General features: G+C 41.2%; 1 protein-coding gene across 1 annotated transcript in view; it reads right to left on the bottom strand.

Moving 5' to 3' along the window:
- The window catches only part of HDAC2 (histone deacetylase 2), a 100604-nt gene that overhangs the window by 36735 nt on the left and 41087 nt on the right, over positions 1–22782 (bottom strand). Inside the window, exons 3-10 of the mRNA XM_082249343.1 lie at positions 20423–20540; positions 14625–14699; positions 13605–13743; positions 10086–10227; positions 9342–9434; positions 8585–8693; positions 6306–6446; positions 3494–3602 (exon numbers count right to left, since the gene is read on the bottom strand). Of these exons, the coding sequence (XP_082105469.1) occupies positions 3494–3602; positions 6306–6446; positions 8585–8693; positions 9342–9434; positions 10086–10227; positions 13605–13743; positions 14625–14699; positions 20423–20540 (926 nt within the window). The remainder of the gene's footprint in view (positions 1–3493; positions 3603–6305; positions 6447–8584; positions 8694–9341; positions 9435–10085; positions 10228–13604; positions 13744–14624; positions 14700–20422; positions 20541–22782) is intronic.

The raw sequence follows: 22782 nt of genomic DNA on the forward strand, positions 1-22782 counted from the left end.
CATAAATCAGAGTAAATAATGCAATTGAAACAGGATCTTCATGTTTTTTCAGTAGATTTTTTTTTAACCACTTGCCTACTTGGCACTTTCACCCCCTTCCTGCAAAGGCCAATTTTTTTTTAGATTTCAGCACAGTCACGTTTTAAAGAACAACTGTGAAATCATGCAACACTGTTCCCAAACTCAATTTTGAGACAGATAGAGCTTTCTTTTGGTGGTATTTAATCACCAGTGTGTTTTTTATTTTTTTGCGGAAAAAAAAAAAAATTGAAATTTTGGGAAGAAAAAAAAAAAAAAAAAAAAGGTTTTTCTTGGTTTCTAAATAAGTCATTTTTAGCCTTCATTGATGTGCACTGATAGGCGCAGATTGGCAGCACTTGTGGGCACTGTTGGGGCTGCCCTGATTATCAGTGTAGCTGTCCCAGGTGGATTTGTCAGTTATCAGCTCTCTTCTCCTTAAGCACTGTCAGCGTGAGGAGAGGAGTGCCGATAACCAGCAATTACTGTTAACACTGATTACCATGTGACCAGCTGTGTCCAATCGCAGCTAAAGAGCCGATTTGCTTCTTTCTTTACCCCGACGTCTCATCTGCAGTGTTCAAAGGTAACGGAAGCGAAAAGCACAATCACGGAAGGACATCCATAGATACCTTCCCGGCAATGTGAGCCCGCGCTGTGCCCGTCTTTTGGCTAGCGTGGACGGGAGGTGGTTAATAACAAGCTCTACTGAAGAGCATGGACACATATGTAAGGGAAAGAAAGGCCTAAAAGTATCACACTCCGTTCCCAAGTAGATTTGATTTTAAAAAAGCAATAATATAGACTTTTTATGCTCATCATAAAATCCTTTTCTTCTATTCAATTGAGGGACACAGGAATACTGTCAGGTTTTACTGGCACAAGATTGGACAATCCAGGAAAAGGATTTCACCACAAGCATAACAAATCCTCAAACATTTTCTTTCTCCTCCATTGGGACACATCGGAGTTCAGATACTAATAGGATGTCCAAAAGAAGTTCAACTGAGGAATGGGCAACACAACAGCAATCAGTAACAGGTCCAACAGGAGAACTAGGGACTGCCTATAGCCCAGAAGCTACCTTAAGGACCAAAGCCTGATTTCATAACAGAATGAGGCCAACCAGAGAGGGAAGAACCAACGTACAGCAAAAAATCCAAAAAAAAAGATTCACCATTAGAGGGAATGACTATACATGATGGGGCACCGAATCTGAACCTGCAAGAAGGTGATCAACCAAACCCCACCAAAAACAGATGAAACTATAACAATTTCCCATGAAGGGAAGAGAAGACCCACAACCTGATGTTAAATAAAGACAACACCTGGAAAAGAACAGGAACCTTGGGCCAAGGTACAGGGAACTTAGCTGTACTAATGGTCTGTCTTTTTAAAGGACAGAGCAAGAGAAAACAGCCAAATAACCTCTTTTCAATGGGTTGCTTTTCCACCAAAGGAAGAGGATCAATCCACAGGTGGACAAGTCCATCATCAAGACATGCTTTGTTCCAGTCGGAGGATACCTGCAGCAAGAAATTTGCGAGTTCCTCTTGCTGACAATCCAGAAAGGCAAAGGGCCCTCCAGCAACAATCTCCATCTGGCATTCAGAATCTGAGGCACATCTAGATCTGGACCCCCCTCCCTACCTGTCCAGAGGCTATCAGTTGCCCATCCATGGTCCTTAAAGTGATTGTAAAGCCTAGTTTTAATTTATATATATATATATATATATATATATATATATATATATATATATATATATATATATATATACACACACACACACACATACATATATACACACACATACATACATATACATTCATACATACACAGTGCCTTGCGAAAGTATTCGGCCCCCCTTGAATTTTTCGAGTTTGAAATATCCAATAAATTTCGTTCCACTTCATGATTGTGTCCCACTTGTTGATTCTTCACAAAAAAATTACAGTTTTATATCTTTATGTTTGAAACCTGAAATGTGGCAAAAGGTCGAAAAGTTCAAGGGGGCCGAATACTTTCGCAAGGCACTAATATATTAAAAAGGGGCTAAAAGGAAGAGAAGGAGACAACTCTTGGGAGGAGGGTCCACCAACACCTAATGCTCCTATTAGTGAGGAGTAGTTAATTCACAGTCTGATGATGATACCCTAAAGGTACACAGGCTGTGGACCTTTATAGCAAGAAGCTAAGCTGGCTAACCTCACCCACAATCTACAGGAGAGCTTTTTCTGCTGATAAGCAACCGACTTGCTGGCCAAATTTACCGGATGAAAATAAAAGCAAGAAAGCCTAAAAAAAGAAGACAAATGTAGACACCATGTCTAAGAATTGATAAGCTGCAATATACTAAAGGTTTGCTTTTGGGTTCAATATCTCTTTAAAAAGATGAAGACTACAAGGATCCACAAAACGGACACTCTCCAAAGGATGTCGCCTGAGCGCTCCACAAAAGGGGATGTCAGGAAATACACAAGGCTGAACAATAGGTGCCAATGCTCTGAGAAATAGCAGGTACGCACCAATAAAATGGAAGATCTAGGTACTTATACAAGTAGGGAACAGTCAGAGCTGGCCCTGGTTGCCTAAGTGGGTCAGGGGGTCTGGTCCCTTAACAGAGGATGCGTGTTGAGAGATACTATACACCATTAAAAGGCTTTTCATGACCTAAGGACAGGGGATCTCTGTAAGGGAAAGAGGGGTGGTCTGCATGGAGCACTGCTTTAGAGAGTGAGTTGACACAATAGCTGGAGCAAGGGGACCAGGAGGAGAGGTAACCCAGGAAGTGGGACATAAGTGACGGGCTCCAGATCTGTTCCACACGCTCCATTAAGGGGTCCACCTTGGCAGTAGAGAGATCCTTTTTAGGGAATATTACTCATTGTGCCATGGTTTGACAGATTAGGGTCACAGTCAATATAGGTTGAAGAGAGGAACCTGCCAGAATAACTAGGATTTAAGAAAGCATTCCAAATGCCTGTCAGTAGAATCCTTGAATGGTCGACACACTCTCTACCTGTCTAGTAGCTTTCCCATTAAAGGTGGGTAACTGATGATGTCACAGTGTGTACAGACCGTTTAAACAAATAACTTCTCACAGGAGAACAGTTCAAACACATTTGCAGGTTGGGTCCAGTCTGCATAAATAAATGCGTCAAATAGCAGGTGTAGTGGAAGGGTCTTTGCATCTGTTTGAAAATAAACTTTCTAATATTTCCCAATGGTATTTCTACTGCCTCTGTAAAATTACAAGACCAATCACAGCCTAAATGATGTCTTCTCCTGTGTTTATAACAAGTCCCAGCATCCCAACCAGCAAGTTTTAACAGAAAAGTTTAGCACCACTTGGATATACAGAATACAAATAAAGAATACAAATAAAGTAAGGTTGCCTCTTGTCTAATAGAATCAAGCATTAAGCAAACATTAGGTGAAAAGATAATATATACAGTGAGCATTGACTCCTCTTACTTTATTTTCTCCATGTACTCCGGTGTATTTTGATTGGTCATGTTGGAAGGGCTAATATGAAGCTTGAAATCTGGCCCAAAATATTCAAAGTAATCATTGTATGGTAGCTCTGGTAAAAATAAATGACATGCAAGATTAATACATCACAAACCGGTAATTAGGAATGAAGAATATTTGTAAAGTGTGACAGTTTTCTGATGTCAAGTACTATTTTGAGCAGTACTTTTTGTTCACTATGTGATTTTCTTTGTTCTGCATGAATGAAAGACATAACTCCAGGAGCAACATCATGAATCTGACTTGCATCACTCTGAAGAACAAGACCAAAAATTATGATTTGTGGTTTACCTATAAAATCTTTTTCTTGGAATACATCACAAGACTCAAAGGATTTCATGCTTCATTACCATTTGGGTTGCCGTTACCTTCAGGTGAATGAACCCTTGGCAAAAAAAAGATGAGAATCCCCACCCATGAATAACCCCTCCCAACTCAGCGAAGCCTTAGTTTAGTAGGAAGCAATGCGGAACACACACAGAGGGTAAGATCCTTGCGTCCTGTGATCTACTCACATCGCAAGAAAGGGGTTTTACAGGTAAACCATCGCATCGCAGGACTCAGAGGACATGACATTCCTGGCTACTTGGGATGTCCCAAAGCACCAAGCATGAGGTGTAGGCAACAAAGCCACAAGGCTAAACACGCCCAAATACCCAAAACAGAACAGGGGGAACCCCGCGACTAAGCCTCATGTAAGACCTTTATCCACAAAACTGCCACATGCAGAGGCATGAACATCTACCTGGTAAAAAAAAAAACACATGTAGAATGACTTGCTGCCGCTGAATGATGGAATGGGCTTTCATTTAGAAAAGGGTAACTTTGCCCCCGATACCATAGGCCCAAGAAATGAGTTGAACAATCATTCTAGAAATAGTAGATGAAAACGCATCTTGGACCTTATGAACAATATCCAAAAACAGTGAAACACCTTCTCCTTAGAATTAGAACAAAAGGATGGCAAAAAAATAAATAAATAAAGCTTTCCAATGTTACAAACAAGCTAGGAAATCATAACTATGTGTTTAGAAGAAAAATCTTTGGAGGCGCATCCATCACTTAGGACACTAGCTATAAAATGGCCTTGGCAGATCTGGGAGGGGTTATGCCTGGTCAGGGTTTCCTGTCATTTTTTGGCTAGTAAAAGGTAGCAGGATAACCCAAGTAGTCATGAATATCAAGTTTTCTGTGTCCTGTGATATACTATTTGGAACCCAGGTTTAACCTGCAGGTGGTATGGCAGCAGTAAGTAAAACTCTCATAAAATAAGAGAAGGCACTGGGAAAGGAAGGAGACTCCTGCTATTTGGACACATGCATACGTGCCCACTGTATTACCATGGCATAGCTTTCATATAATGCCTCAACATACCTGCATGTAAATTTATTGCAGGCAGGATGAAGAGCATTTGGATTTGCTACAGGGAAATACACCCATTTGCACATTTGAAAATGGTTATCATAAATAGCTGTCGAAATAAAGCTAGCCATACACTGATCGAAATTCGGCCAGTTCAAATTTCGATCAGTGTGTGGCCTTTCCCCACTTGATGGAAGTCAATAGTTTCATCAAAGTCTGTTGAAGGGACATGGTGGAAAATTTTTCAGCTGGTGCCACTGTCAAAATACAATGTCCCGGCAGGAGCAATTCCTCCATCCCCTTATTTGTGTGGATGGAGGAATCTTAGTTTTTTTCTTCGTTCAGTCAGTAGGCTGAACAAAAAAAAAAAAAAACCTAAGTGTATGGACAGCCTAAATTAGACTTTAGGTTCAATGCAGGTTTATTGGTCCAACTCATTGCATAAAACAGTTGGCCATCAACTGCTTGCTCGACAGCAATACTCTGCCAGACACCAGAAACAGAGGTACAAATACAGAAGGCAAGATTTGTAAATAGATAAACATAACCAACATAATTAATACGCAAGGCTGACCACAAAGAAGATATTATTCAATTGCCCCTTTGTGAACATGAAGTGCCTTTGCAAAACACAGATATTGCTCAGTAAAATTAGCTGTGACAGTATCAGTGTGCTGGACATAGCCTGTGCAGAGCTATGGGAGGGATCCAGCAGGCCCACTCACTACGGGCTGAAAACTATCTGAGCTACATAGCTCAATAAAATAAGCTTAGATGTGCAGGGTGACATTTAAGGAACTCCTACACATGCACATAATGCTGCTATGAATATGGCTGTGAGATCACATCCTCACACAGTGCATGCAAGGCTGCTATCAATATTGTATAGAGATCCCACACAACTGCAGTAGTGACCTCAGTGACCTATGTTACCCCCTGCATGCCAGGTATGCGAATACTATAATGCTTACCTCTCTGCTAGTAGTTTTTTACCCCAGATTTCAGCTTTAACTTGGAAACAATTTCAGTACAACTGTAGTTCTACTTCAGCCTTTTTTTTATTATTTTAAAACCTGGGGGCATCCTGTCATAATGTAGGTTTTCCTGAACCTCTACAATAAGAAAAGTGACGCCAAACTGTCTATGTCTTCCAAGTCAATAACATTTGTGAAAATAAATACCTTAAATCCATTGCAAACTCCCAAGTCATCTCTCCCCTTCTTTTTATTCCCTTTACCTAGACCATAATGGTCTCTGTAACCCACTTAACTTTTACTCACATTTTAAATATCGAAAAAAAAAAAAAAATTCAATAAAAAGAAAATTTGACCATAAAAAAACCCTTTAAAACTTGGTGCTTACATAAAGTCAATTACATATTAACTAAACCTACCATTTGGGATTTCACAATCCAGGGCAACAGCAGTCTCATATGTCCAGCAGCGAGCAACATTACGAATAGTATATCCACCTCCACCAAGCATAAGTAGAGGCAAGTTAAAAGTCTTTACAACTTCAACACACTTAGCATGACCTGCAGAAAGTATAATGCGTTAGTGGAGAAATACAAGTCATTTCAAGAACAAAGTCTACTTTTTGCACCCAGTGGAGCAAACAACAAGATTTGATTGTATAAAAGTTGAAAAGTAAAATACATCTTAAAACACATATGCTTCTAAAATGCTTCTGAAAATGTTGCAATTCATCCATGTCTAATTATACATTTATAAACTATGCAACAAAACTATTAAAAGCAACAATAAATATTAAAAGATTGTTATTGCTTGTTAAAGAAAACCTGTTTCAGGCAGCAAAAATGCTAAGCCAACTGCAAAGCAAGTACACTTAAATGCCAGAGGCCCCGAAATATCCCTGACTCCAATCCCAGACTAGGCATTGCTCAATCCCACAATGCAGCAGTCCCGTGTGGCATGCAGTCATGCCTGGGCACCATTACACGTCATGGTTAGGTGTTGTCCATGCGGTCAGTTTAGGGATTGGAGCATTGGGAGGTTTTGATGGCAATGTCAGGACTATTACAACTGGAAAAAGGTAAACGGTGCATTCTACGCAGCGATCAGCTTAAGGAAGTCTCATGAGGTATAAGTGCCGGTTCACATTTCGGCGATCAGAGATCACATGTAATTCGGAGCGCACTGCTCCTAAAATTACATGAGATCTTTGTGCGGTGCAAATTCAGCCATACAGTTTGTATGGCTGAATTCGCACCGCAATCGCACTAAAACTTGCACAGGACACTTTTTTTAGTCCGCAGCAGAATCATATCGCATGGTGGTTCACACTTGTGCGATCCAATTCTGTACGAACTTTCAGATCGCACTGCGATATGCGATCTGATCTGGGGGTGTCGTTAACTTTCAATTGACACCCCCAGCGTATTGCATATAGCAGTGTGAACTGCCAGGGGTGCGGATGCGATGTGGGAACATGCTGCATATTCGCAGCGTTCCCGCATCGCAATAAATGTGAACCGGCACTAAAAGACGCTGGTCTCTTGGTTCCTCTGTAAATATTTTTCTTTGCTTTCCATAAGAAATGCTAAATTATTCTAAATAAAATCCCAGCTGTACTGTTCTTGCCTGTGAGCTTTAACCCTTCAAGTAGAACTATAGGTAAAACTTTTTTTCCCCATTTTGTATAGCGTAAGGAAGGGTTATAGCCCCAATCAGGTTTTATTTTCGCTGTGTCCTATTGGGGAGCCTTTTGCTACTTCCTGTCCCATAGTCAAAGCAGACCTGAGAGAAAATCCCCCCCAAAGTGAGTGAATTACAGGGTGTCATCAGGGTCACCAGCACATTTTCGTGTTATCCCAAAGTTTAAGATTTTCTTTTACTTTCATAATCAATAGCAACATTAAAATAAACAAATCGAGAGGGTGAATCTCCCAATAGAGGCACAGACAGCAATAAAAACCTGACAGGTGTTCTAGGCACTCTCCACTCTATCCAAAAAAAAAAAAAAAAAAAAAAACACTTTGACTTTAGTTATATTATAAGTTGGAATTTTGGGTGTTCCTATTGCAATATTTAAGCCAAGCCCATTTGCTCCCTCCCCATCTATAAAATATATTGCATGTCTTCCAGAGAGAGTGTTGAGCCAATAACACCCCTTTCCCTGAATAAAAATACCCTGCATTAGTCACCCCCTTTCATTGATGTATTCTGATGCCTTCAACCAGATCCTGTGAACACAAAGCAATGGGCAGGCCCAAACTGTGTGTGTCTTTGGATGCATACAGAAGGGCTTGGGAGCGCACCCACATGTGTGCCTAGAGTGCTGGTGGAGAGCTCCAAAAGAGGAGGATTGTGGGTCGCTCTGTGCAATACCATTGCACAGAGCAGGTAAGCAGAAGCCTGTTTATTATATTAATGAAATAAAAAAACCACAAAGGTTTACAACCCCTTTAATGTTGCTTCAATACGAGGCATAATGAGGAGTGTTAATTTACAGATGACATTTGCCAAATGGTTAATGTAGAATTAAATCACCACTAAATTGAAAGTAGGACATTAATGAAGCAAATTATGCTGTATGCTGCCTGTGTCTATTTAGAACAATCTATGAACCATATGGAAAATACATTTTTAGAAGTCAAATTCCAAAAGCCCTGTAGATGCTGAAAATCATTACAAAACTGGAAATCTTAGTTACCCTTTACTGTTAGATTGAAACACCCAAGGCGATCTCCAGACAATGAATCGGCACCACACTGTAAAACCACTGCGCTGGGCTGGTACATCTCCATTACTTTGGAAATTATCTATGTGGGAAAAGAAAATTATCTGGGATCATATTCATTATATACAGCAAACAAGAATAAATGCTAGGTAACAAAAATAGAATTTTTGTAAGCACTGTAAAATTATTTTCTCTGAGTCCTCTGACAGTCACAGTCCGTTCAGTATTCCTTCACCATTGGGTAATGTGCCCTCTAGTTTCTTGCTGCCTAGCCTGCTCCTGCAGAGAGGGCACATTACCCAATAGCAATGGAATACTCAATGGGCTGCGAATGTCAGAGGATGTAAGAGAAAAGAGAACTGTCAATATAAAAATAAAAAAAACTTGTGTACCTAATGTTTTACCTTCACTGTGAGCTGCATTAGTCCCCAAGCTGAAGGTCCAGATACATTTTTCTTCCCCCCTAATGTCCCCATACCCTCATTATAAACAAGCATTCGTCTAGTGGCTGACTACAATGAACTCAGGTTATTACATTAAATGAAACAGGAGCAGTATCCATTCCTAGACAGGCTTCCTTCCTGTTGCAGGCGAAAACTTTGTTATCCAAAAGCATCACCCAATTACTAAAATAACACAAACACATTACATACAGTATATTATATCATTTTTTTGTCTTGCCTGCAGTTGTTTTTAAAAAATGGAAAAATCTGAATCCAAAGATACTTACTGGCTTAAATATTTGTCCGTATGATTCATCATCAATTCCATCCCTCATTGGGAAATTGACAGCATAATACTTGCCTTTTCCAGCTCCAATATCCTGGAAAAGTGTAAGAAAAAAAATTCAGAAAAGCCTTTTAGGGGGCTGTTCACCCTCAAAATACTGATGCTGATCAAACGCACCTATAGTGTTAATATTTGCGTTTGATAAGCGTTAAAGAGACTCCCCCAAACGCTGCACTACAAATGCCTATTAACTGTAATGTACTACCGTGCCACAACCTCATGCTGGCATGGTTGCGCCACATTACCATAGACTTGAATAGAAGTAGAAGTGCTTTAACTCCTTTCAAACTGTCTGCTAGGAACGTAGAGAGAGTGTAGGTCACAACTTGGAGCTTATATAGAGGGCTGAGAGCTCTTCCCCACCCACATGTGAAAGTGATGGACAGAATTATTCATTAAAGATTTTATTTTATTAAACTAGATAAAAGAGCCTGTTTAGGAAGCAAAATAAAGAGAAGTGATGAACTGTACTATGCATGCATTTGTCCTTCTTTCCATCAGGTTGCACTTCCTATTTCTTTTCAAAGTATGCTGGAGCCATTATGCCTTGACATTGGAAAAGTGCCAATCATCTTATGTAACCAGGCCCAATTCAATGTGATTGGAATGTTCACTGCACTATATCAAACAAAAGTTGAATCACAATATTGCTATATTAATTTATGAAAAGTAAAGAAAAACTTACTCGGAGATCTCCGGTGCCAGGGAAATATTCCCCATATTTGTGGAATGAAACGGTCATGACCCGATCTGTGGTATAGAAAGCCTCTTCAACACCATCACCATGGTGAATATCTATGTCAATGTATAACACTCTTTGGTGGTATCTACAGAAATAGATTTGACATCAGTAATAGTGGTTTGCAAGACACTAAATATAAGTACTGATTGTAAAAGTCTTAAGTCTATTCAAATAATTTCCACATTTTTACTTGCTGTGCCCAATTTTTATGATTATATACTACGGAATTTTCAGACTTCTAACACTTAGGGGTTTATGTATATAGCGTTCGTTGAGTAGACGTGACAGTGTGAAAATTGCTGTACTTACTCTACTGTGTGATGCCTACATCAACAGTGCCATCTAGTGGCCACAATACATTTTTACCCCGGAAGGGGGAAGCATTATAGCAATTAGGTGGCGATGACTGTAAGTGTATAGGAACGCACATAAGAAGTACGGCAATTTTCGCCCTGATTGTGTAAAAGTTTGTCACATGGGCATAAATGTTTTATGCATAGACTTCTTAAATTTACTATTGTAGTGATAAAAAAAAAAAAAGGGTACCTAGTCTCACATATTGCACACTAATGGGATTTATTTACTTCAGATAAAATCCACCCACTGGAGTATATTAAAAAGGGACACAGGAATTAGAGTACATCTCAATAATACTAATGCCTACCGGAGGATTGGAAAGTGGCAAACAAAACACAAAATCATAAGGCAGCCTTTGGTATAATTCTCTTTTACCAAGCAGGTCTTTGATTTGTGGTAAAGCGTACCTAAGGAGCCTAACAAAGACAAGGGGGAACGGTGTCCCTCAAAGGACTCCAAGAAATGGATTTTTACAGTAAGTACAAAATTCCTTTTTTCTTTGTCGTCCATTGAGTGACACAGGAATTCAGATACAGTCAGGACGTTCAAAACCATTCAAATTAAGGGGGCAGGAAAAAGCAAAAAAAAAAACTTGAGGCTGCACTGGAAAGACTGAGTGCCGCCTGAAGGACCAAAAGGTGAATCTAAAAAGAAAAGGTGGGACCAACCTCAAAAGAAAGGGGAACATGCCAACATGACCCAAAAGGAAGAGCACAGAGGATCAACATGATAATTCAGACCACCATGGAGAAGGCTGCCATCAGAGGGGATGACTTCACACAGAAGGTAACACCACACCTGAGCTAGCAAAAATTGACCAAAATTCATTAAAAAGAATACAATTTCAAACAGGAAGAAAGGACCAACAACCTGATGTAGTCAACAAAACAAGAAACTGGGGACAATCCCAAAAAGAACAGGATCCTAACGCAAACCAGCCACAAAAAAAAAAAAAAAAAAAAAAAAAAAAAAAAAAAAAAGATCCAGGCAAGAATGACAAGCTGGTGTACATGGGAAGGCACCAGTGCACTAAGCAAGGTCCATAGAGATTGAGCGAGTTTGGGGTGGAGGAACTTGACTGGCCTGCACAGAGACCTGACCTCAACCCGATAGAACACCTTTGGGATAAATTGGGATAAATTAAAGCAGAGACTGCGAGTCAGGCCTTCTCGTCCAACATAAGTGCCAGATCACACAAATGTGCTTCTGGAAGAATGGTCAAACATTCCCAGACACACTCCTAAACCTTATGGACAGCCTTTCCAGAAGAGTTAAAGCTGGTAAATACACACTGCTCAGCTCAAAAAAATAAAAGGAACACTTTTTAATGAGTATAGCAAATCAATTAAACTGGGAAAATGTGATATTGATCTGGTCAGCTAAGTAGGAGAGGGGGTTGTTAATCAGTTTCAGCTGCTTTGGGATTAATGAAATTAAAAGGTGCACTAGATGGGCAACAATGAGACAACCTCCAAAAAAACAGGAATGGTTTTACAGATGGAGGCCACTGACATTTTATTTCCCTACTTATCTTTTCTGACTGTTTTTCACTAGTTTTGCATTTGGCTAGGGTCATTGTCACTACTGGTAACAAGAGGCAATACCTGGACCCTACAGGAGGTTGCATAGGCAGTCCAACTCCTCCAGGATGGCACATTAATATGCGCCATTGCCAGAAGGTTTGCAGTGTCTCCCAGCACAGTCTCAAGAGCATGGAGGAGATTTCAGGAGACAGTCAGTTACTCTAGGAGAGCTGGACAGGGCCATAGAGGGTCCTGAACCCATCAGCAGAACCGGTATCTGCTTCTTTGTGCAAGGAGGAACAGGATGAACACTGCCAGAGCCCTACAAAATGACCTCCAAGCAGGCCACGGGTGTGAATGGCTCCGACCAATCAAAAACAGACTTCATGAAGGTGGCCTGAGGGCCCGACGTCCTCTAGTGGGCCCTGTGCAGCATTTTCCATTGAACACCAGAATTGGCAGGTCCACCACTGGCGCCCTGTGCTTTTCACAGATGAGAGCAGGATTACCCTGAGCACGTGACAGACGTGAAAGGGTGTGGAGAAGCCATGGTGAACATTATGCTGCCTGTATCATTCAGCATGATCGGTTTAGTGGTTGGTCAGTGTTGATTTGGGGAGGCATATCCATGGAGGGATGCACAGACCTTTACAGGCTAGACAAGGGCATCCTGCCATTAGGTATTGGGATAAACTCCCATGGACACATTGTCAGACCCTATGGTTGGGCAGTGGATCCTGGGTTCCTCCTGGTGCACGACAATGTCCGGCCTCATGTGGCGAGAGTATGCAGCCAGTTCCTGGAGAATGAAGGAATTACCATTGAATGGCCCCCAGCCTGACCTAAAACCAATAGAACACCTCTGGGACATAATGTTTCATCCGACGCCACCAGGTTGCACCTTAGTCTGTTCAGGAGCTCAGTGATGCCCTGGTCCAGATCTGGGAGGAAATACCCCCAGGACACCAGCTGTCATCTCATTAGGAGCATGCTCTGACATGGTCAGGCACGCATACAAGCATGTGGGGGCCACACAATCTACTGAGTACCGTTTTGAGTAGCTGCAATGAAATTTCAGCAAAATGGAATAGCCTGCTGCATAATTTTTTCAACTTTATTTTCGGGGTGTCTTTGAATTCAGCCCTCTGTAGGTTGATCATTTTCATTTCCATCCTTTTGTACCTAACACAATACCCACTCTATATCAATATAGATATCCAGCATGATATTTTCCCCATTGACATCAGATGAATTTTTAAAGTGTTTCTTTAATTTTTTTTTTAGCAGTGTACACACACACACACACACACACACACACACACACACACCTACCTTTTTTATAAGTGATCACAATCTCTGTTCTCAGCTGCATAAGGGGTTTAAAGAGCTGGGGGTGGAGAAGCTGCAATACACTGATTCGATATAAAGTTGGAGGTTTTAATATCTCCTAATGAAAATATTGGTTGCATACTGCTATACTGACACTCTGGATTTGAGTTTTGAGCTACTGCCACAGGACAAGCCAACAGATCAGGACTTTTTGTTTTTTAATTTTACAGAACATACATACGCAGACACTTACTTTAGGAGTTCAAGGATGGCAAGTACAATGTCATTCACATAACAAAACCCAGATGCTTCAGATTTTTTTGCATGATGAAGCCCTCCTGCCCAGTTTACTGCCATGTCAGTTTGCTGTCTGTTCAGTTTTACAGCACCAGCTGAAAATAAGAGTGTTACAGTTCATAAAATCACAAAAACTACAATGAGAGAGTTTTTAAATGCTTTTGGCTTGTCATGTTCTATGCAAACTACTGTAGACACAATCATTCCATAGCATAAGTGGAAACAGACAAGTGTGCAGGAAAAGGGTTAATACTTGAAGAATTACAAACTAAAATAATATCACACTTGCAAAGAATTTATAGCGTTATATTATTATATGTAGCATTATGAGTAAGTGCATGTTGTGTGAAACGTGTTACTGGCTTGTTAAGCAGTGGTTTTACTGAGCTGCAATCAAAAGTTTCCTGGAGTGCTGCTCATCATCACCATTATCACCCCCCCCCCCTCCCCGCTCCTTGTAATAACAACCGAGTAGTTTCTCAGCCACATCGGCTGTCATTACAGAACAGCCGACCATCGGCTATGGACACCGGTACCAGGGTGATGCCTCTAGCTGCAGGCATCACTCCGGTACAGCACTTTCCTGGAATACATCGGCAATATCAGTAACCTCAGGGGCCGATTCCGATATATCTGGGAAAGTGCATATCGGCCCCCGATATATTGGCATTGTCGATAATCGGTCGATCCCTACTGAAGACTACTAACCTTGTGTGAAGTGTCATATTTTAATTTGGAGTACATTCTTCAAGTTTTACCAATTTTTCTGCACCTTTGTCGGTTTCTACTCTTGCTTCTGCTTGATCTCCGATTATTGAGAGAAGCAGCAAGATCTGTGACTGATGCTTTTAGAGACTAATGAACTCTATGGAATTGATGGTCATGTAAGGTTTTTCTAACAGTCACTCTATCAAAAATCTACATGCACATCTTTTAAACTTCTAGAAATAAAAAAAATAAATAAAAAAGACCTTACCTACAGAGCCTCCAGTGGAAAGCTGACAGAACTCAAAAAGGCCATCAAACACCGGACAGTCCTCACCAACATTGACTAAACAGAAGCAAAGAAACATGCCTAATATTATTTATGAAATGCAATTTAGATACCATGCTACATTCTTTTTACTTTTGGCAGTAATAGGCACTATTCTTTCTCAGGAAGCTGTTGACCAGGACTGGAAAATTCATCACTATAACAGAACCAAGGGTTAGCACTGGACAGAATGCCTATTTTTCAAATAATGGTAATTTTTTATGGGACATGAACAAAGGTGACCGGCTGGCTGTGAACACAGCCAGTAAACTTCTTGGAAACCAGCAGTCCTCTATGGAACACATTCAACATCGCTCTAATGCATCCTTTTTGTAGCAAAGCAGGAGGAATAGGTTTGGCAGCACTATCCCTCTTAAACAGGTGGCCAAGCTTCACAGAAGTTTACAGCAAATCCTCATCTGGAGAAGTAGCCTTCATGGAGTGTGGCAAAGAGTATAGGTGACATGATGTTATCAGGGCTTAAAATCTACATTTGCCTGTACAGGCACACATCAGAGCTTTAATGGAAATAGGACTACAGTGGACATAAAAAGTCTACACTGTTGAAATGTCAGGTTTCTGTGATGTAAAAAAACGTGACAAAGATAAATCATTTCAGAACCTACAAACTGTACAACTCAATTGAGCAACAAACTGAAATCTTTTAGGTGGAGGGAAGTAAAAATACAAAATGAAAATATGGTTGCCGCAATAAGTGTATTTTGATTGGTTTGCGCGTCTAACTACGGGAAAAATTTATGTAATTTTTATTGTTTTTTTTTTACTAGTAATGGCAGCAATCTTATTTTTAGCGTGGCTGCGACATTGCGGCGGACAGATCGGACCCGACTGACATTTTTGACCCTTTTGGGGGGGACCAGTGACATTACTACAGTAATCGGTGCTAAAAATATGCACCGTTACTGTAATAATGACACTGGCAGGGAAGGGGTTAACATTGTGGGTGATCAAGGGGTTAAATGTGAGCCTAGGGGGAGAGATTCTAACTGGGGGGGGGGCGTGGCTTCTGAAATGATCATACAGACCTGTGATCCTATATAGAAGGATCACAGGGGCTCTATGATCATTTCTGGGAGAAGAACGGTCAGTTGTGTTTACAACAGCGAACCGTTCTCTCTCAGAGGGGAATGATCGCGGGTGTCAGGCGGCAATCTTAGCTGCCTGACACATGCATCGGCTTCCCTGCTGCCGAGTGGGGGTGGGAGCGTGCCGCCGCCACAGGCGCGCGCTTGCCCCCTAGCTGCCTGCTCACGACAGACGTAAACCTACATAGATTTGTGCAGCAGAGCCACATTGCCGCAGTAAATAGGCGGCGGCCGGTCGGGAACTGGTTAAACTAACACTTTGTTGAAGCATCTTTTGATTTTATTGCAGCACTTCGTCTTTTTGGGTATGAGTATCAGCATGGCACATCTTGGCCTGACAATATTTGCAGATTCTTCTTTGCAAAAACACCAAATCTGTCAGATTGTAAGGGCATCTCCTATGTACAGCCCTCTTCAGATCACCCCACAGATTTTTAAAATTGGATTCAGGTCCGGGCTATGGCTGGGCCGTTCCAAACATTTAATCATCTTCTGGTGAAGCCATTCTTTTGTTGATTTGGATGTATGCTTTGGGTCATTTTCATGCTGAAAGATGAAGCTCCTCTTGATGTTCTGCTTTCTAGCAGAAGCCTGAAGGTTTTGTGCCAATATTGACTGGTAATTGGAACTGTTCATAATTTCCACTACCTTGACCAAGGTCTCTGTCCCAGCTTAAGTAAAACAGCCCTAAAGCATGATGCTGCCACCACCATGCTTCACTGTGGGTATGGTGTTCTTTTGGTGATATGCAGTGTTTTTGCACCAAAAATATCTTTTGGAATTATGGGCAAAAAGTTCAACCTTGGTTTCCATCAGACCATAACACATTTTCCCACATGTTTTTGGGAGACTTCAGATGAGTTTTTGCAAAATTTAGCTGGGCCTGGATGTTTTTCTATGAAAGAAAAGGCTTCCGTCTTACCACTCTACCCCATAGCCCAGACATATGAAGAATACAGGAGATTGTTGTCACATATACCACACAGCCAGTACTTACCAGATATTCCTGCAGCTCCTTTAATGTTGCTGTAGCCTCTTGGCAGCCTCCCTGACCAGTTTTCTTCTCGTCATCCATTTTGGAGGGACATCCAGTTCTTGGTAATGTCACTGTTGTGTCACATTTTCTCCACTACATGACTGTCTTCACTGTGTTCCATGGTATATCTAATGCCTTAGAAACTATTTTGTACCCTTCTCCTGACTGATACCTGAAACAATCCCTCTGATGCTTCAGAAGCTCTCTGCAGACCATGGCTTTTGCTGTAGGATGTGACTAAAAAAATGACAGGAAAGACCTACTAGAACAGCTGAACTTTATTTGGGGATAATCAGAGGCACTGTAAATGGAGGGTAGGTGTGTACTGACTCCCAACTTAACAGGAGTTTGAATGTGATTACCCAATTCTAAACACCGCTACATCACCAGTTCTAAGAGGGTGTGCACACTTATGCAACCACATTATTTTAGTTTATTTTTATCCCTCCCCCCCTCCCCCAAAGATTTCAGTTTGTTTTTCAATTGAGTGGTACAGTTTATAGGTCACATTAAAGGTGGAAAAAGATTTAGCTTTGTCTCGTTTTTTTTACAGTACAATACCCTGACATTTTAACAGGGTTGTGTAGACTTTTTATATCCACTGTATGTCATCCCTACACTCTAATGCAGGGTAAATTCAAGCTAACAAACTATAGGCTTGTTTACCCCAGCAGGCTGAACGAAGAAAAAAAAAAAAAAACGAAAACTTAAGAATCGCCGTACTAACACAAGTGACTTTAGTACAGCGATCACTCCCGCTGAGCTATTGTGTTCTGACAGGGGGACTGCCCCCTGCCCCCCCCTCCGTTAGAACACACTAATCAGCGCTCGCACCCATTGGCTGTGATTGTTGATCGGATGCTGGTTTTCCAGCATGCCAGTTTGTCAGAAGTCATTGTGAGACTGGCTTCGGTCAGGCAGGGAGTTGTACACCTGGGCCGATAGTCAAGTGGTTCCTGCTGAACCAACCATTTTCCGCCCGAGTGTACCCAGCTTTAGTAACATGAGCAGTGTTTGGTTTGCCACACCTAGAACTAAAAGCAAAACATTTTTCTTAGTTTTGGAGAGCGGACAGGGATTAGAATGGGGGGTCCCTTTTTATTACTGTCTGTGCCCCCGTTAGAGAGCTTCCCATCTCTCTATTTGCCCCATTTATCATGATTATTGAAAGTGAAAGTAAAAGAAAAATTCCAAACTTTAGGTTGTCCCCAGAAAAGTAATAGAGGGGACATCTTCCAATTAGGACATTAGTTACGATGACCTGGGGGTCCCCAAGGAATTCCCATAATTTGTAGGGATTTCCTCTCACTTCCTGTTTGACTATGGAACAGGAAATTAAGGAAAATGTCTGCAATGGGACACAGATGGCAAAAAAAAAAAAAAAAAAAAATCTCACAGGGGTTATAACCCTCCCTTGCTCTATCCAAAATAAAAAATTGTGCTTATAGTTCTTAGATTTTAGGCTTTAACAAGCAGAGCCCTTGGATTCCTCTTGTACCAGATTGTATTGTAACTGTATTGTAACTGTAATGTCTGCTTTTATTTTGTAAAGCACTGCGCAAACTGTTGGCACTACATAAATCCTGTATAATAATAATAATAATAATAATAATTCCTGTAACAGGGTTGTCACCCTGTGGACAGAGTTGATGATGTACGTAGGTGGACAAGTAGTTTTGGATGAACTTTTAGTAAAAGACAAAATTTAAAGCCAAACTTCATCTAAATAGTTACAGCAGCAGTTTTTTTTTTCTTTTGGAAGAAAAAAAAAAAAAGTTTAAAAACCAACATGAATAAAATGGGTCCATTAACCTCACTGGCGGTCTGATTATGTCCAGATTTCTGTGCTAAAAGCGGTACATTGTTTTGCATAGAAATCTGTTTTAGATTTTAAAAAACTCACCTTCCATTGCGATCCCCCGCCGTCCTCCCCCGCCCTCCTTCCACTGTGTGCTCCCACACCTGTCTTCCGGTTCGTCATCAGGTACGGAAAGGGACGACAGTGACGATTCTGATGTCTCTTTCTGGCACATAGCTTGTGGAATTTGGGAAGTATATCAAATGATTCTTCCAAAGGAGCTATGTGCCAGAAAGACATCAGAAATCATCGCTGTCGTCAGTTTCCATACCGGGTGACAAATTTTCCCACGAATCGCTATCGCTCAGTTCTTCAAGTAACTCAGTTTCGCTATCGCTGTTTTCCAGTTCGTCTAAAAGCGATTTTGCGCAAAAAAAACGCTTTTTGGACACCATGTTCATTCAAAATTGTGCAGGCACAAAGCACTGGAAAAGCACAGGCAGGGCACTGGAAAAGTCACCAGGTGAAATCCTGTGCTGAAATGGCATGATAATCCGTTAAGATCACAGTTTTGTATCATGTCATTTAGTGTTTTTACACTTTTGAATTTGCCGCCGGTTCCACCCGGCTGCGTCACAAAGATCGCAGGGAGGGAACCCGGAAGGCAAGTGCCGGCAATCGGCCGTGCACAGAGCGGGGAGAGACTGAGGATGAAGGGGAGGACGGCGGGGGAATCGCAGGGAAGGCGAGTGTGATTCTGGAGTAATCCCGAGTGTGGCTCGGGGTTGCCGCTTTTGGTACTGAAAATTAACCCCAAGCCATACTTGGGAATACCGCCAGGGAGGTTAAAACCCCCCTTGAGAGATTCAAATGTTTTTTTTTTCCCAACCCCTGTAACTTAAGGCTAGCTAGTATACACTAGAGGAAAATCAGGCGAAGATTTTCGTCCAAAGAATTTTCGTACGATTTTCGTATAGTGTATACACAACCTTCCACAGCAGATTCTGAATTTTCATACGAAAATTCTCAAAGGGACAAACTCCAAAATTTTTCTCGTACGGAAAAGAAAAAAAAAAAAAACGATTTTCATTTAGTGTACTGTTTTCGTACGATTTTTGTACAAGAAAAATCAGAAAAGAAAGACTGCTCTTGATCAGAAACAATAAACAAAGGCATTTGTCGTACGAGCATTTTCGTAAAAATTTTAATTCATCGGTTTCGACTTGCTGTGAAACAGCGAGGAAAATGGCCCGATTTTCTCATAGTGTGTACCCCACTTTATTCTGACAGCTTAGTCCACATGTAAAACGTGCAGAAAAATAAATATGTCCAGGCCAAAACTTTTTTTCTTCTTATTTTGGATTGCATTTTTTACTGCGCTCTGGGGCTCCATTCGAGAAATTTAGTCTTCCTGTCATGCTAACGCTTCAAGAGGCAAGACAGTAACAGGGACAGTAGAGTAGGAGGCGGTTAAAACCCTTTAGATTTTAGTTTCTATCAGTGTCCCCATTACAGATTTTATCACACTTTCTGTCTGGTGAAAGCAGGACAGACAAGGTAAATCTCTAACGGAGCCTCAGAGAGCAGCAAAAGCCTAACAGTAACTCTGATTTCCCCCCACCCACTCTATCCAAAACTAGTAAAAAATGTTTTAGCATGACATACACTTAAAGCATGCGGGAAGAAAAGGTTATCAAGTCGAATAATACAGGGCATTAACCTCGTAGAGGAACCACACTATTTTTCACTATAGTGGATCTTTAAACGTCTTTATTCTGTATCATAACAAATGTGAACTCACATCTTTGCATTTGTTTGCTGTATTCGGACATATTGTCTGGTCTTATCGATCGAAGAAACTTAATGTATTCATCACTGTGATACTTGGTCATCTCTTCTGCTGTGGCCTTGTGAGGGCGCTTTAGAAAAAATAAACATAAAAGAATTAACATTCACACTTTGTATAAAATCAATGATTATTGCACTACCTCACTTAATTTTGGCTATCTACAAGAGTAAAATAGAAAATTTATCAGCAATTTTTTGCTCCAGAAACTTCCATGAAAACGAGCTTAGCCTAGAACTCCAACTAAAACTATACGCTTTGGATACAGTAGGGAAGGGTTTCCTCTCAGGTTGTTTTACTAAATAGATCTCCACAGTGGAGCTTTTCTCTTGCTTCTTGCCCTAGTTTTTCAAACCTTAAATCACAGATAGAAAAAAATAAAAACTTGACAGAGGCGCAACAAAGGAAAGTAAAAAATAGTAATAGTAAAAAGTAAAAATTTTTTGGCTCATTAAGTTCTGGCCTAGGCCAGGATGTGTTGTAGGACCCAGCACAAGCACAGACAGCACAAGTCTCTTGCTCATGTCTGAGATCTCAGAAATCACCTCCTGGTATGCGTGATGTAGATATTCCAGGAGCAGTTTGGAAGGTCTCAACTATGCTCATATTCACAGTCAAATCATGTAATGGTGAATGATTCCTTTTATATTTGCTAGCAAAATAAATGGTTGACAGATTTCATCCTAAAATGTTTTGTACATTTGGGAGGAGATTCAGATCGCTGCTTAACAAAGAGCACAGGTGCTCCTGATCATATAATCTAAGCTGAAGAGGCTTAGCAGACTGATGTTAATGCAGAGATAGATAATCATTGGTTCATGGCTGAAATTTCAACCCATTAAATCATAAAAAAAAAAAAAAAAAAAAAAAAAAAAAAAAAAATCACATGACCAGCATCTAAGCATTTGTTTACATGGAGGACAGAGCATGTTTTTTGCTAGACAGGTAAACCAGCCTTAGGGTCCTTTCACACGGGCGTTCCATATGTCCGTTTTTCATCCCATCCATTTGCGGATGAAAAACGGACATAATGTATCTCTATGTAAATACGGATGTCAGCGGATGATCATCCGCTGACATCCGTTTTTTGTCAGTTCCGTTTTTTTGAACGGAAGAGAACCCTATTTTTTCTTAACGGATGCAAAAACGGATGTCAGTGGTGTCATCCGCTCACATCCGTATTTACATAGAGATACATTATGTCCGTTTTTCATCTTCAAGCGGATGGGATGAAAAACGGACATACGGACCGGATAACACAAGTGTCATCCGTGTCCATTTCAAAAAAAAAAAAAAAAAAAGGAACTGATCGGGCATAAAAAACTGAACGCCCGTGTGAAAGGAGCCTTACAAGGCTTTTTTGTTTACTTTTTTTTCTTAAAAGAGTAAATATATTTAAAAAAAAAAAAAAAAAAAAAAAAACTCAATTAAAAGTATGGGGTTTGTTTTTTTTTTCCCCCCCATGTATACTTACCTAGGTGGATGCAGCATTTGTCCCCCAGCACCTCTGCACTGAGAACCCAGCGATCGAACACCGCTGATCTGACAGCTCCCCGAGGAGAGAGAGCTGCTCCCTCCTCGCTTATAGGAGCGCTGAACTGTAGAGTGGTGGGGACCGGCCGGCTCAGGCTCTCAGCGGTTCGCTGAGAGGCTGAGCAGGGTGTCAGTCCAGGCACCTGCTGGATCCCGACTCCATGGTCATGATGACGCAGTGCCTGGACCACCATCTGTGACGTCAGTTGAGATCGGACTTTGGCCCACTCTCTGCTGAAAACTGGTCACAGGAGTGCAGAACGAACTGCACTCCTGTGACCGATAGGAGATGTACAGCTAAAGGAGCTTTGGCTGTACATTTTCCTTTGATCATACTCCCCTATGTGGCTTCAGCATCAGTCCGATGCTCCAGTTGTCTCTCATCTCTAAAACGAGAACCGAGCAATCCAAGACCGCTGATCACCCAGTTCTCAGGCACGATTTAAACACACAGCAGTGACTGTCAGTCACCAGCTCTATGTTCTTTCCCTCCAGCACTCACAGGAGCACCAAGCTGTGGAGGGGCATGAAAGGCTGGGTCAGGGTCTCAGCGGCACACAAAGGCTGAGACAGCTGCTGGTCTAACATGTGATGACTGGCTCTGTGATGTCAGCAGACAGAAGACTTTAGCCAGCTGTCAGTTGAATCTGGGTCACAGGAGTGCAGAAGTGCATACTTCTCTAAGTAAAAGATATTTAGAATTGAGTGGTTTAACACAGGTAGGGCTCAACAAATCCCAGGCACCAGGTCGCAATTGCGACTAGAAATTGCCTCCTGGCGCC

This window comes from Pelophylax lessonae, assembly GCF_965119305.1.
Source record: "Pelophylax lessonae genome assembly, chromosome: 3".
Lineage (NCBI taxonomy): Eukaryota > Metazoa > Chordata > Amphibia > Anura > Ranidae > Pelophylax > Pelophylax lessonae.